General features: G+C 34.6%; 2 protein-coding genes across 2 annotated transcripts; both read right to left on the bottom strand.

Annotated features, from left to right (window-relative positions):
- Nucleotides 1-176: 176 nt before the first annotated feature.
- Nucleotides 177-934, bottom strand: LOC147920004 (uncharacterized). Its single transcript, XM_087503088.1, has 2 exons — nucleotides 621-934; nucleotides 177-531 (listed from the first exon to the last, which is right to left on the bottom strand). Exons 1-2 carry the CDS (start codon nucleotides 932-934, stop codon nucleotides 177-179), a joined length of 669 nt encoding a protein of 222 aa, XP_087359214.1.
- Nucleotides 935-984: 50 nt separating this feature from the next.
- LOC147920003 (uncharacterized) lies at nucleotides 985-4710 on the bottom strand. Its single transcript, XM_087503086.1, has 4 exons — nucleotides 4460-4710; nucleotides 3849-4396; nucleotides 1692-3710; nucleotides 985-1598 (listed from the first exon to the last, which is right to left on the bottom strand). Exons 1-4 carry the CDS (start codon nucleotides 4708-4710, stop codon nucleotides 985-987), a joined length of 3432 nt encoding a protein of 1143 aa, XP_087359212.1.
- Between the last annotated feature and the right edge of the window lie 12050 nt (nucleotides 4711-16760).

Below are 16760 nucleotides of genomic sequence, written 5' to 3'. Positions count from 1 at the left end.
CCTTGTAGGAACCGCTTTCTTCCTTTCCTTTTTTTTTTTTGTAAAATTGTGAATTTTCATTACTGAAACTCAATTGTAAAATTTTACAATAGCTTGGAAACATTAGATAACCCCTGCCCAAAAAAAAAAAAAAAAACATAGGGGATTTGATACAACCCTTTACAATTAAGGGAGGATTACACAAAAGTTAGCCATTCTTGAAGTGAATCCTTAAAGTCCTTACGATGATGCTTTGCGATGATGGCATCTCGGATTTGCCTGTCGAGGGTCTTGAAAAGAACGTGCGATGTGGTTGACTGATTGTTATGAAGCCTTGCGTTCCTCTCAGTCCAGATAGCATAGAGGGTTGCCTGTGCCACTATCCGCCGCAGAGTTAAGGAGGATGTGGAGTCCTTGACATCTAGCCACGCTGAGAATGCGTTCCAGGTATGGAATACAAATGGGCGATATCCTAGCCGCCGCGTTACCTCTGTCCACAGATCCTCACTAAGATCAAAACGGAGGAATAAATGCTCTCTGTCTTCTGGATCCCTACCACAGATACAACAGGATGAAGCAATTTGCATACCCAGCTTACCAATCTTGTGCGAGTTGGCAATATGTCGAGGTGCAAAAGCCACATCATGAATGCATGTCTTGGAATAGCCCCTTTGAACCAAACTTGACTGGTCCAAGACTGAGGAGGTTGACGTGGGCGAATGATTTCCCAAGTTTTCAAAATGTTGAATTGTTCCAGCTCCGAGTCTTCAATTTTCCAAGTGAAATAGTCTGGCTCTGAGCATAACGTTGGCAAGGGAACTGTTGTGAGGTGAGTTTGGAGAGCTTCCGCTTGAATTGATCTTGCTGATCTTATTTTCCACCCAATATGAGAGCATGCTTGGGCCACAGTCTGGTTTAGCGGAACCCCTGATTGGGAAGGCCCCGTTGGCCCCATGTAGTCCAGCAAGGGACCTAGCGGAGTCCACCAATCAAACCAGAAACGTGCTATCCTTCCATTACCCACATTGCAACGAAAAAGTGAAGAGCCAGAGGGCGCAGTCGGAGGATTGCTCGCCAAGTCCAGGAGGTTTGCTTCTCTGCATCAATTTGCCAGAACACATCGTCTTTGATCTTGTTGTTTTGCAGCCACTTTGCCCAAAGGGAGTCTCTAGCAGTTAACAATCTCCAAATAAGCTTAAGACAAAGAGTCTTGTTCCACTGAGCTATGCACCGAAAGCCTAGACCACCTTCTTCCTTAGGTAGGCAGAGAGATGACCATGCGACTTTAGCGTTTGACTGCTTAGTGATATCACCACTCCACAGAAACCTAGCACAAAGGCTCTCAATACTTTTCACACATCCTTTTGGGAGAATGAAGGCTGAGGCCCAAAAATTAATGACTCCATATATAACAGATGAGATCAGCTCTTTTCTGCCTGCATACGACAGGGCCCTCGCAGACCAAGTAGAGAATTTGCCTGTTATTTTGTCCAACAAAGGTCTGTAATCTGAGATCCGTAGTTTCCGATGCATCAGGGGCAACCCAAGGTAGCGGATAGGAAGTGAACCAAGGGTGAAACCAAGCGAATTAAACTGTAAGGTTTCATCCTGGTTCACTCCTGCCAAGAAGAGTTATGTCTTGTCTTTGTTCATTGATAAACCAGACAGAACCGAGAAATGCTGCAGGACTGATGAAATGTTTTCCAGAGAACCCTTTTGGCCATCAAAGAAGACCATTATATCGTCAGCGAATGCTAACAGGGGCACACGGGGGTTCGACGCTTGAGGGTGGTATCCGACGTGGTTGGACCTGAATTTGGTGATCAACATTTGCGTGAAGACTTCCATTGCAATCGTAAACAGGTAAGGGGAAATTGAGTTTCCTTGCCTCAAGCACTTGGCTCCTTTGAAGTACCCACAACTCTCACCATTCACACAGACCGAAAACGTGGGGGAGGTTATGCAAACAGTGATGAGTTTGACAAAGTGATATGGGAAGCCCATGGTCCTTAATACATTGATGATGAACTGCCAGTCTACTGAGTCAAAAGCTTTTTTCAAATCCACCTTCAACATGCCTCTTGCAGAGATATTTTTCTGGTTGTACCCTTGCACGAGCTCTGTGGCTAACAACACATTTTCAACCAACAACCTTCCCGGGATGAAAGCTGATTGCGTGTTTGCTATAAGATCAGGTAGAACGGTTTTGAGACGGTTAGCAAGGAGCTTCGAGATTACCTTGTAAATGGAGTTACAGCAGGCAATGGGTCTGAAATCAGACATTCTTGAAGCATTAGGCGTTTTTGGAACCAAGGTCAGCAATGTAGCATTCCATTGCTTGAGGAGCTGACCAGAGTTGTAAAATTCCATTATAGCACTGACCATATCAGGTCCGACAGTATCCCAGTGAGCCGTAAAGAACTCTGCACTATATCCATCCGGGCCCGGTGCCTTGTTCTTTGGGAGAGAAAGGAAACCTTTCTTGATCTCTTCCGGTGTGAAGGGTGAGGAGAGGACCTGTAATGCTGATTGGGAGCAACGTTGAGGCACAATCACTGCAAGCTCCTCAATAGTAGGAGGTTGCACTGAACCTTTATCCCCTATAAGAGACTCGAAGAAACTAACCGCCATTTGCTGAATACTGTGTTTGGAGTCTACAATCTGACCATTGTCGTCCAGCAGGAACAAGATTTGGTTTACTGATTGACGGGTCAAGACAGTTCGGTGGAAGAAGTTGGAGTTCTTGTCTCCTTCCTCTAACCAGCATATTCTGGACTTTTGTCGAAGGTAGGACTCCTCCGCAGCAGCCAAGGTGCACCACACGTTATGCGCTTCTTTTTCCAACAGAGCCAGCTGAGTTGATGGTGAGGCTAATAGAGCTTGCTGGCAATGTTGGAGAGACTCAAAAGCTTCCTTGGTTCTTTTTTCTATGTCCGAATAGTTTTCTTTGCTGAAATCTGAGATCACCCGTTTCAGGGCTTTGAGTTTTTTCGACACCAATAGCATCCTTGAGCAGTCAAACGAAAGAGCATTCCACCAAAGCTTGATGAGAGGGGCAAACTCTGCATTGTGATTCAGTAGAGTGAGGAACTTGAAGGGTTTATGTATTTTTGGCTTACCGGAGTCCACAAAAATGCAAGACGGGCTATGGTCCGAGAAACCAGGATCACCGAACACACCCAGGGAAGTTGGGAAAGCATTCAACCAATTGTCATTGACTAATATCCGGTCGAGCTTCTTTGATAAGGGGTCAATAGAGTGCTTGTTGGACAAGGTAAAGGTGTTACCGCAGTATGGGAGATCAGAGAGCTGAGAATCAGAGAGACATTGCGCGAAGTCTCGCATACCTCTTGTAGTTGTGAGTACACCAGGATCAGAGTGCTCATCAGGAGATAAGATTTGGTTAAAATCCCCTGTTACCAGCCAAGGCCTGTTGATTACTGTAGTAGAACCTGCTAGAAGTTGAATCTCAGCCCATAGTAGTTTCCTTTCCTCACTGCATGTTGACGAAGCATAGACTATAGACACCACCACTTCCTCCGACACAAAAGGGATCTTTACCAGACAGGTGATCATCTGCAAGGACTTGGATAAGATTGTGACTTTGACAGAAGGGTGCCACACTACCCATATCTTCCCAAGAGGCGAGAACTCATAATTATCTACCAAAAACCACCCTGGAAGACTACGAGAAAGGATATGACTCACCTTCTCAGGATGGACGCGGGTTTCTATAATCCCACCAAAACAAGGTTTATATACCTTAATCCAATTCCTAAAACTTCTCCGCTTTACAGGATCATTAAATCCTCTTACATTACGACAAAAAATATCTATTAAAGGGATATTGGCTTAGAGGATTTGAGGGCCTCCAGCCCTGGCTCGACCATCCTTTTTCTTCTGCATTCTTTTCGATATCACCCTCAAGAAACGATCCGACTCAGCATCTGGATTAATTTCATCCCCCGATAGGCTGTCAGGTTCAGAATCATCCACCTGGTTATCCCCTTTATCCGCAATGGGCCTCAGAGAGTTAAACAGGTTTGCCGAGAGATCAACACATAGCTGCCCTTCATCCAGAATTTGCCTACGCCTTGGTGGGGAAGGTTGAGAGCCCACCAAGTTGGTTTGAGCAGGAGCATTACTAGATTCTCCATTCGCCTGCTTACCGTGAACCAATTGCTTGGGAGCCTTTACTGGTTGCCAGATTGCCTCTTTTTGTGGGGAAGCAGTACGGTTGGGTCGAGGTGCTAATTCCACAATAGGCAGCTGACACTGAACTGGTGCCTTACCATGTTTCTTGTTGTGCCCTGAGCGCGGGCAAGAGCCCTCTGTGTGCTTAACCGAACCACAGAGATTGCAGGTCGGCAGATTTTTTGTACAACGATTGACGGTGTGTCCAACCTTCTTGCAGTGACTGCAAAGCGAAGGTAGCCAGGGACTAGTCACCGAGATTCTTCTAGTCTAACCAGACTCAAACCTCACATTAACTGCTTCAGGCAACGACTTACGAGGGTCAATGATGGTGTAGACTTTGGCAACTTCGATGTTTACCAGTTTCTCTGTTTGTGGGTGCAAGCAAACCGGATGTCCAACAAGCCCCACGACATACTGCAGCCCTTCTCTGTTGAAAAACTCCAACGGCACTCCGTGGAAATCAAGCCAGACTGGGACCTTAGCTAATTCTGGCTTCTTGGGTGTTATGTCCGGTGACCATTTAGCAACAAACATTGTCTACCCATCCACCTGCCAGAGAGGTTGACTTAGAATGCGACGCCTGACATTGGGACAGGGGACCCGAAAGAGGAAAGAGTGTCCCTCCATTTTTGACACTGTTATATCTCTCCTTTGCTTGCTCCAAATACCGTTCACAATGGCATGGACCGCTCCTCGATGAGGAGGTTCCTCATAAAATTGTCCGAGGATAAATGAATCCCAGGATTTCTTGTTTTTTTCAATGACTGAGTTGGGTATAGTCACACACATCTCACCCGACTCGAGGGTGTAGGGAGTGCCCTTCTTTTCCAGCTGGTCAGAGAACCCCTTTACCAGATCCTTCCAAGGGGATTCCTCAGACGGCTTACGGGATTCAGCAGCAGATCCAATCGGAACAGGCGTAGGTTTGAGACTCTCAGCAGCCAAACCTTCTACCTGAGGAGAGGGAGTCTCAATTGCTACGGATGCTGGTACATTGGTTTTGGGACTTGTAGCAGCGACTATTTCCCCAGAATTTTCAGATCTAGGGTTTTCGATTGCTACCTCAACAGTAACCGGGTTACCTGTTTGGTAGGAATCGGAGGAATTGATGATGTTGGCTGAAATTTTGGGGGATTCAGGCAACGGATTGACTGGATTTGGAGCCGATGTAGCTCCGACTGAATTTGGGGATTTCCTTTGATAACTTCCTATTTTATTTATGCTACGTTTCCGGTCGTTTATCTTCCAAGGCAAAGGATTGGACTTCTTGTATATGTCGGTAGGCCTTTTTGCAGGTTGTTTATGATCCTTTGGAAGTTGTCTAGAACTTTCCATCAAATGAACCGGTCCTCTTAACAACCGGTTAAATATCATCAATAACCTTTTAGCTCTTTTAGACAACTAGTCACATGGTTTATCAACTGTCACACGTTGATTAGTCGATGAAATATTTTCATCCAACATTTAGTTATCAATACTATTATATATAGTATAAAAGATATGTGAAAGCATATGCTATGTTAAAATTTATTTGAGAATGAAAGAAAATGTATAAATGAAAAGTTATCATATAAAACACAACTTTATGGTGGTTATATAAAATATAAGCAAACGTAGAATACATATTTAAAGACGATTAAATTTTTCTATTATTATAATCATTCCGAAAATATTTAATTATATTAAAATCTAGAGAAATATTTTGAAACATAAAATTATGTATGTAAGAAATAATTTAGAGTGTATAGGAATAACGCTTGATATCGACATTTGAATTATTCAGATTCATCATAAATGAAAAAATATGTGTTAAAGAACAAAAATTTGATGGTTAACAAGGATAAATATATAAAGTTCAAAAACATGAACAGTTAAATAAACAAACCTGTTTGTGAAAAACATAACTATAAGTGAACCAAATATACTGAAAATACATTTTCAGATTCTTAAAAATAAAACAAAAAATTTACGAAATATTTCAATGGAAAAAAACACAACAATAAAATGCATTTATCAGATTATTATTGTTATATAGATTAATTTGATTTTGATGTAACTCCCCTCATTCTATTTTATGGAGTGTTCATCTAAATTTGTATAGGCACTCATATTATCTCATCTTGAAGATTTAGCAAAAGATCTTGGTCTACATCAACGAAGACGATCAGCTAGTTGCATGTGCAGTGGGGAGTGATTTTATTGAATTGACTCGATTTCACTGTTTGTATATTCTTTTGCGTAATAGCTTTATGACTCTCAAAATATTGTAACTTATTTAGGAATAAATAAATGTTAATAAGAGACTATCTTTTTAGTGTTCCCAGGCAATCAAATTACAATCTCTTTAGCGACTATCTTGAATTAACATTACTGTTCTACTACCTTATTTTTTTCTTCTTCGTTGTCGGCAACGCACCTCAATGTACTATTATAACTTTGGACCGACGGCGTAGATATTTTTCCATCGATGTTCTTATTTTAAATCTGTTGATTACGCTCCTTGAAGCATTTGTTTAAGGATGTGCCGGTTTTGTCTCCATACAATTGGTATGAGTATGTATATTTTCAAAAAAAAAAAAAAAACTTCTTTTACTTGTTGACGCTTTGGTTCCTACTTGACATTTTCTATAAATTGTCTAGTCTTTATTTGTTCGTTTTTATTTTAGAATCACTATGTTCATATCACTAACCTAATATAATTCTTATCACTAAAAAAACATGGAAACAGGAAGGTTTAATCAACTTCACCTATCATGCCGAAGCAAACTCATCCTAGGAAATATAATTTGAATAATGAATTTGCCAAAACATATTTGCTAATGGTACCCATAAAGCAAGTCTCACGTAGATCTAGTTGATACTGTCACATAATTACATATATTAAAATTTTCATCTCTTTAGATAATGATCCCTTTTCTACTTAATTCTATCTCTCTTAAGAAATTCCCTATAACTGTTGACATTTGACAATTAAGAAACTCGAACGAATGTTTTGGTGTAAAACCCCACCTTCAACATTTAATGTGGTAGCATTATTATGCCAAAACAAGTTTAAATTTGGTTATTATCCAATGTTTAAATCATAACATTCTTCTTAGTTTTGTCCACATAATTTATATAAAATAAATGCTTAGTTCAACAACATTCAGGCTTAAACGAATAAGAAACGCAAAATGAAATCAACCGCAACTTTTTCAACTAACGTCAACCCAACCGACACAAGCCAAACAGTCTCCACGACAATCCAACTTCTATTCACTAGCTCTCCTTTTCCCATCAAACTTTATCTTTTTTTATCATGTCTAGCTACCAATTAGAAAAAAACATATGGTACATGTTTACTTGCTTTTTTGTTACGCAGACATGTCATAGAGATGACCGATAGATAATTAGATACTATGGCACACATTTTTCCATATACACAATCATGCTCATATCTAATTATTTTCCCGCATAATGCAATCTTTATATGTATACCGACAGAGCCATGACAACCCTTGTACAAATAAGGCATTTGTCTTGGGCTCCACCCATTATGCATAAAATTAGAGTCTCGGTTTTTCATCTTAGTTAGTGACATATGAGTGAAGATTTGAACATTGAATACAATGAGCACTTAAATTTATTTATTTTTGGTTATTTTCATCATTATAAGCTCCATGTTTTCATTTGATTATTATTTTATCTTCTACTGTGTGGTGACTGATTTTATTTTAAATAAAATTTAAACTAAAACCATCTTTGAGGCTGTATACCGATATCAAGAATATGACGTTCAAGAGGAGATTCGTATATAAGTTAGACATCTACATATATGTGTATATAGTTGTAAATGGCGAGTAATTACGTAAAAAGAACCAAATGGGAAAGAGAGTCTCTGTGTATTTATATTATATGTACAAGTGAGGAGAGAAAAAAACAGATATATGAACCCTTTGCAACAGAAATCATGCTGATAATTAAGAACTTTCTTCTTCGTTTTCGACCATGAGCATGAACATTCGATGTATATGAACCCTCCGAACCAAAAAGAGAGTAATGAAATGGATTCATTCATTGTTTTTTATTGAGTTGCAAAGTGTGTGGATGAGACTCCACGAGTATAGACCATAAAACATGCACATCTTCGTATGGACATGACTTTACGTCCTCGTATAATATGTATATCCCTCTTCCTGCACATTTTACATTTGTTTACATCAACACAAAGAAAATGCATATGTATACAAAACCAGAAAAATATATAGGCATATAGCAAAACTCATTTTCATAATTTGCCATCAGAAAGAGTACTATCCGATCCATAGAACCAAAAACGAAAGAGAGAAAGAGAGAGATCATACTCTTCTTTTGAGCAGAATTGACGCTAATCCATAGTTTCTTCAAGGGAGAGAAGAAAGAATGGAGCCACCCCATTTCTTATACAGTGCCTTTAAGGCTCTTGCAAAAAATGAAATATTAAGTACACTATCTTTATATATATAGAGAGATATAGATACAATTATATAAATAACCTAAGGACCCAACTCAAGAAACCAACCAATGACGGTACTCCACCTTGGATAATAAGTAATGCAGGCAGCCACATCAACGTGTTTTATATGTTCCTTTTTAAGTATGCCCCAAGCCACCATCTCCATCTTTCTCTCTCTTTTTTTTTTTTTTCTTTTTCTTTTTTTCTTTTATTGTTTACTCTATAAATTTGCTATTAAATAAGTTTTCAAATGCTTTTAACCGTGACACATGGATCCCATCTCGATTAAATGTGGTAGTTTATTAGATTTTTCTAGTAGTATTCATGAGTTTTGATGAAGTATAACGCAATATCAAGGAAGAATGATGAAACTGTGACTTAATGTTTTATTGTGATGGGGTCTCTTTGGTATTAGGTGTTTGTCAAACATCTCTCTTTTGAAGCTCACTTGTGCCTCAAGAACAATCCCATTTCACCTATCATGTTTTCTCTTCACACTTCTTCTTTCTGTATATATATATATGAATGAATTTAATTACCACCTTTATATAATCTCATTGTTATGCTTCATCGTTTAATTATGTCAACTCGTATGTCCAATATTGTAATGAATTAACAAATTGTCTAGCATGCATATATTTGTATATCCTGCTACATTTATAAACTAACGAGTACGTACTTTCATATGTGTTTAAAATACTATATTAGTTTTCATGTTAATACATGTTTAATGACCTACCGACTGTATTTTCTTTCTTTTTTTCTTTTTGGGGAAGTTCCTTTGACCTACAACTACAAGGGGTTTAATACTCCTTGTATTAACAAGTTTGTCTTTATTGATTTCTATAATGCTAGCTAGTTATTATAAATTAATGGTGGTAAGATTATTGAAGATTTTTAGCATGGTAACCATGTGTTAAAACTGTTTACCAATGAATGTAGTATAAATAAAATGGTCTGTTATTGATTTTTAGAATGCAAAGATATTGTGGAGTCGTCAATAAAACAAAATTTGTCATATTTGATTAACTTCTTTTTGTTTTCTGTTTTTGTAATGATGTAAACGATCTAAAATGGTTTAATGATAGTTTTTTCTTTTCTTTTTGACGGCAATGGTTAAATGATAGTTAAAGAGATAAATTTTAAAATAATGGTCAATGAACCAATGAGCAACGAATGTTTTTATATAAATTAATATGACCATTGGTCCCCCAAAAAGAAGTGCGTGGGCCAATGTAAACTACAAAATTGTAGATTCGTGCTAAAGGTACACACCAATTTGGACCAACCTCTAAAGATGATTTTACTTGGGAGGAAATGAAATAGAATTGAAGAAAGAGTAAATATGGAAGCAAATGACATATGTGGAGAGACAGCTGTGGCCTGTGGTAATGTTAGGGTGCCTTAGAAGTCGTCAATCTCCTTTTTCTTCCCTTACTTTAAAATCAATCTAACCATTTCTAATAAATAAACACATACGTACACCACTAATATAAATAACTCGCGATTATTTTTAATTTATACATAAAAATATATACACGAATATGGATTCCTTACCATTATTTTTGATTTTTTTTTTTTTGTATGAAGATTAATGGGTGCATCTTGAGTATACATGTTATAAAAAAAAATTCTTATGTGTAATTTAACATTTTCTCCTTCTGAACCAGGGGAAAAACTAAAAAAAAATATTAAACAACTCAATTCCTCACGCTAAGTACTGTATCAAAAATTAACACACTTTTTGCATAATCATTAGTTTCAGAATTCTTCCACTTATTTAACTTAGGGGGACACTTAATCTAGAATTGATTTGATATGTTTAAAAGATTAGTATATAATATCGTTTATTTTAACATTTCGGACTATTTAATATCAAGTACGACCATAAAGTTTTGTTTGTTTGTTTTAATTAATTACAAAATGATGACATTGTAATTTGTAAGTGATGGGATTATTTTATGGTCGCCAAACTGATGGACAACACATATATTAAGAATCATCTTTGGAGTTAACTCAACTTCTGGAATGACCAAAATGTGACAGAGCTCTAGAGATCGTAATATCTCATCGGACAACCTCAACAAGCAACTATTGCATTTTAACTCAAGACTTCAGGATCCATGCATGGAACGCTTCGGCATGGGATAAATAAAACATTAAAATACAATTTCGTAATTAAAGATTGTCGTGATACATTGCATGAGCTATATGGTTACACCAATGCTACCACGACGCCTCACAATATATATAGTTGAAAGCATCTTAAGGTCTCGATTTTCTATAGTTCGACTAGTACAACTTGACCTGACTATAACTATGTATTAACTTGTAAAGAATATTTTCATTAATGAATCAGAATGTACAATGTTCCTTTATATACAGCTTAGTATTGTGAAACAAACTAAATAAAAGAAAACTTAGTTCATTTATCAACTATGCAATATATATATAGCTTAATACTATGGTCATCCGACTGTCCGAGTTGGATGATGTATTTCCCCTTATGTTGTTTCCAGTGGATGGCGAATTACATGAAATATAATGTTATGAGATGGGCGAGACAACTGACCGCTTCATACAAAAATTATAGCATAAAATCTTACTAAACGATGTTAATCTTACTTGAAATTTTTTACCTCTTGTATATTCATCCTTAACCAACATATTTTATTAAAGCCTAGTTGTATACAATAGACAATTTTTCCATACTCTCCATACATTTTCAAAAATTAATTTCTCTTTTTAATCGCTTAAAAGTTCCAAAATTCTTTTTTTTAATAGTACCTGACATCAAGTTTTACATGACCTTTATAAGTTTTGTTACTCAAAACTATAGGTATGGAAACCGATCACAATAAAATAGGATAAAATAAGGGCTTATTAGATAAAATAACCATTTGTAGGGAGCTAAAATTGGCAAAATCGTGCACTGTTTTTTCTAAATTATGTGATCTTTTTTTGTTTTTTGCTAAGCAAATTATGAGATCTTCTTATGCATGTTTTTAAAATATGATATTATGTTAAGTGTTATGAGATTTTTTTTTGTAATAGTGTTATGAGGAAAAAATTATTAGTTTTTTGAAACACTGATTAAGAAAACTCAATTCACACTGAAGTTAGTTTGGATATTTTGCAAACTCAATCCATAATTTGGATATTTACAACTCATAAAACAATTGAACTAAGATCGATCAATGGTGTTTGTTGAGTAAAGCCTCAAGGTGTAAGCAAGCATGTATTATATGATCCAACAAGTGATAACATGTTGTACGAGCCCGAAAGAAACATGTGTAATACGATGAGCAGATTTCACTAGCAGGCCCATTATAGGTAACTACGTTAAACCCTCTCTCGTATCATTTATCGTATCATCATTATCCGTTATCCCATCTCCATAAAATGATAGAATCGCTCGTACCATCCAGCTGCTATATTAACCGAGAAGTACATTTATAAAAAAGTAAACATTAAAAGTGTAAAAAATTATAATAGAATACCATTGAAAATAGTATAAAAAAGGATATGATCATTAAGGATAATTAAAACAATTTAATTAGAGTAAACAAAAATTAATTTATTAAATTTGTTGGTAGAAAAATATATTTAGAAATATCTATTCAGTTCAACAACTAAGATTTTTTCTGATATAGTACCATAAGAGAAATCTAACAATTTTACCATATCGTTATCACTGTAGTTTCCAAACTGCCACATTTTAAAATTCTTTTCTAAAATATCATAACTATTAAATAAAATAACTATAATACCTTTAGCCAAAAACTAAACAAAAATATTTATTATTTTATTCATTATCTTTCTCTTTCATCTCACTTTTGCCTTTTTTTTTATTCTCAACACTTTTTGTTTTTTCACTTTTTCTTTTCTTTCTCTACTTCTTTACCTTCTTTTTTTTATTACAACTACATTAATCTTTTTCAGGAAATTTATATATAACAGTGGACAAGTTTAAATTTTATATATAGACAATTGTAGAAAAAATAAATTTAGTTCACAGTCTAAAAATACACAATGTTGAAGTTTTTAGTAGACAACATTAAAATTTTAGTAGACATGTTTCTCCTACCGAAATCTATGAATATTTTTTTAGTGGTAGACAAGTTTAGACCATATATATATAAACAATTGCAGCAGAAAATAAATTTTGTCCACCAATATAGAAATGCACAACAATGAAACTTTTGGTGGACAATGAGTTTTTCAGTGGACAATTTTAATACTCTTACATATAAAACAAATCATATGAGCTCTCCCAAGTTGTATTAACAGACAAAATTTTTTTTTTTTTAAGTTGTCCATGAAGTTTATCATTTAGCTATTTGTCTTTTTGTACTTTGGTTCTTCTTTTTATCCACAATAAATGTTGTATCATGTGTCTGCTATAAAAGAACAATATTATTTATATATATTTTTCCAAATTCATGCTCATAAACTAAAGGTTATTTTTGACTTTTCAACTACACATTGTGGTAGAACGTGAAAGGTGTTTTACAATGTGGTAGAATGGAAAAGTTTTGAATTCAATATGGTAGTCTTGACTAAATTCCCTAAAAATAATCAGATTTTCTACAGATTTTTTTTTTGCAACAACCTCTGCAGCAATAATCCGATTTGTATTCAAATTTTCAAACGTTACTCACATGTTACTCACATTTGCTTGCATTATGGATTTTATTTATCATTTGTTTCAAATTCAGTTAGTAGGATTTCTTTTAAATTTATCCAATATATAAGGATATAGTTTCCATTTACGTTTAATAATAAATAAAGAGTAATGTTGAAAGTAATAAATAAAATTTAACTTCAAAGTAAATTTTCATTTACATGTTGTATATATACACAAATTATTGCTATTAGAAATTTAAATTATTACAATCAACACTAAAACAATGAACTCATTTTAAAGTTAAAAAACAGTTTTAAATATGCATATATAACTTGCAAATTACAAAAGACTATGAATAACAAAATAACAAAAAAATATATTTTAATTTACTTTAAATAAAATGTTTAGTTCACGGTGAACCGTGGGTTAGTATTTAGTAACAGAGTAAACAGACTGTTTCCTTAGAGCAAGTTCATTGGTCATTTAACGATGAGTGTCTTTTAAAAAAAAGTGAGGAGAGAAATCTTGTGTCTTAGAATAGACATATTATGATCTGTTATTACGTGATTGCTCAATTAAATGAGATAATCGTATTTCATTAAAATATTAATAAAATTAATATAAGATCTCAATTTTTATGGGTTTAGTGATAGGAAAGCCCTGATATATAAATTATTACAGACCTGTCTGTCCTGTGTATATCGAAACAATAAAATTTATCATCAAATACATTTTCGTCATTTTAAAATATCAAAAATTAGTTCTCTATTTCTCATAAACTAAAAACTGTCTCACCTAGTTAACTTCTTAAAATGAACCATCCACCCAAATTCTCCTTAATGATTATGCATCATAGTTACATAATCACTTTGCCTTATCCCCACCACTTCCACATTGTGTATATGGAATAGTGAGGACCATCTATGCAACAATATTAGATATTTAGATTTCAAATTTTGAAAAAATGTATTTTGGCAAGCAGGTGAAATTTATATCTTCAATATATTTCTAAAATAAATTTTAGTGAACAAATATCATAGATATATAACAAATCCAAAAACTTCTTAGAATGTGGAATGATTTATAGATGGCCTAATTCATTCTACGGAATGTTAAAGTTGTAATTTTTAATAGTTTGTGTTAGTATTATCGTTATTTCATTTCCTAGAATTCAAACTGGATAATAAATATATATATATATATATATATATATATATATATATATATTTATTATCCAGTTTGAATTCTAGGAAAAGAAAAAACATGCATGTGTTAAATGGATTGGATAGTGTAAGCGCAAATGCTTTAAATGAATATCTAATAATTAATATTATACAATTATTTAAAAAAATTAACGTGTATAATCGTTGTGATAATCACTTAAACTTATTTTTTGTTAACTACACAATTAGATTAAAATAAAATAATCCCATGATTTCTCAATTTAGAGGAGAAGAGTTTATAACAACAACATTTTAATATGATTCTATATTAAGCTAGACAAATACAATAAGTCAATAACCCTACAATTTATATAAAAAGCTTAATTAAATGAAATTTTCACAATTACAATCTCAAAAATTCGGACGCTAAAGCCCAGAGAAGACTCAATATCATATTGAAATATTTTCTTTTATAAAACCCGTTTTGAAATCCGCTTTTAGTGATTCCCAATCAGAGACTATCATCATTATTAACTAATCTAGTTGCCCAAATAAACATAAAAAAAAAATTATTTTAAAGATTTATATTGTAGCTTCACTGTAACATTTGAAGTTAAAACAGGAGAGATAATCATTTTTCCTTTTGACTTTATTTGTCGGTGTGTGTGGACATTAGACAGAAAGCATTAGGAAACGAGCACGTGAACTCTCTTTTTTTGTGTTATCTTTACTTTTTGACATGTGGATTTTACTGGATATATTTCTGAATCTTCACTACCACTAACCACGTACGAGCAAGTCGCCGCCGTGACGACAACGGTCTATTTTTTTTCAAGAATATATTTACTCACACCCCTAAGGACTCACAACGTTGTCTTTTCGGTTTGACCCGTTAAATGAACTAGAGTTTAGAGCTAGTAAAGACGGATTAGTCGAATTACACCACCTACTTCATTAAACAATAATATGGTGTATGTTTGAGGAAATAGTTACTATAATCATGTCAAAGTCAAACTAATTCAGTGATACGATAAACTAAGAAAGTTGCACGTCTGAACGAGAAGAAAAAAATAATGGTTTAATAATTTAATATGAATATATCACTAAAGTAAATATATGCATATTATATGGTTTTTTCCTCTTTAAGCTGACGAGTGTTTCTGTTATTTTAAACCTCCAAAAGACCAAAAGTGATTAACTGGTGGGGTTTTTGTAAATTGATCTGGTTAAGAGTTGATATAGAAAAAGTGTGTTTTTATTTTTATTTACTGGTTGCAATCAGACCTGTGTACAACAGTTGCAAACTGAAGCTATACATTGCACCTACGGTCGAAATGTGAAGTACGAGTAAAAAGAATAGTAATAATTAGTCACATCAAAAATCACAACACCAAAATGTTGGTTTTCAAAAATAAATAGAGGGGATTCTAATTTTTCAGTTTAGTTCCAAAAAGTAATTGTTTATATAACTTGACAGTGCTGGAATATTAGTTCAAAAAAGTTAAATAGTCTTATTTTTTTGTTTATAACTTGAAAAGAAATATGTTTTAAATCGAAGATATATACACATGTTAAGCAAATCATGCATATAACTCATGGACATCACTACACTCTACACGACGTCAAAAGGATATTTATGTCTTGTACACTCTTTAAATTATCTACATATTGATTGTAACTTTCAAAATAACAAGTGATTCCAAACACAAAGTTAATGACTACACGCTTATAACGTTTTTGTTGTTCGTTACTCGCTTTATATATAGCGCTACCTTGCACCGCCAAAACAAATATATCTCACACACATGGACTTGGTTTGATGAGAAATCTTGTTACGGAAAATGCATTTAATTGGCTAACGTCACCATCGATCGTTGGGAAGTACTTGAGCTAGGTAATATAGACGTTGACTATATCATATGAACTTAGCTGGTGTTACTAAATATAAAATCCATATAGATATTCTGTTTTCATCAAAATCTACAAGTTCCATCCCTTATGATGATGGTGTAGCTCATCATTTGCGAGAGAGACTCGACTTACCCTTATGAGTATGACCGTCCAATATTGGTGAGACTTGAGAGAACTCAACTTGTGAAAAAGTAAGTACTCTTAATCAAATTCATGTCCGTTAATTTAAGGATACTAAAAAGGATGATTAAGTAACAAAATAAACAAAACATTCGAGTAATTACTGAAACATTAAGTTAAAAAAAACTTATAAAACGGAGCCAATTTAACGACGTTAGATGGCGTCACTGGTGGCGGGCCCAACGGCTTTTTTTGCTTTTAAAAACATGAAACGTCCGCAAAACGACAT

The sequence above is a fragment of the Camelina sativa genome, chromosome 19 (assembly GCF_030686135.1).
Source record: "Camelina sativa cultivar CO46 ecotype springtype chromosome 19, ASM3068613v1".
Taxonomy (NCBI): domain Eukaryota; kingdom Viridiplantae; phylum Streptophyta; class Magnoliopsida; order Brassicales; family Brassicaceae; genus Camelina; species Camelina sativa.
Note: the sequence above shows the minus strand (reverse complement) of the source record. Positions and strands in the feature narration are given on the sequence as shown.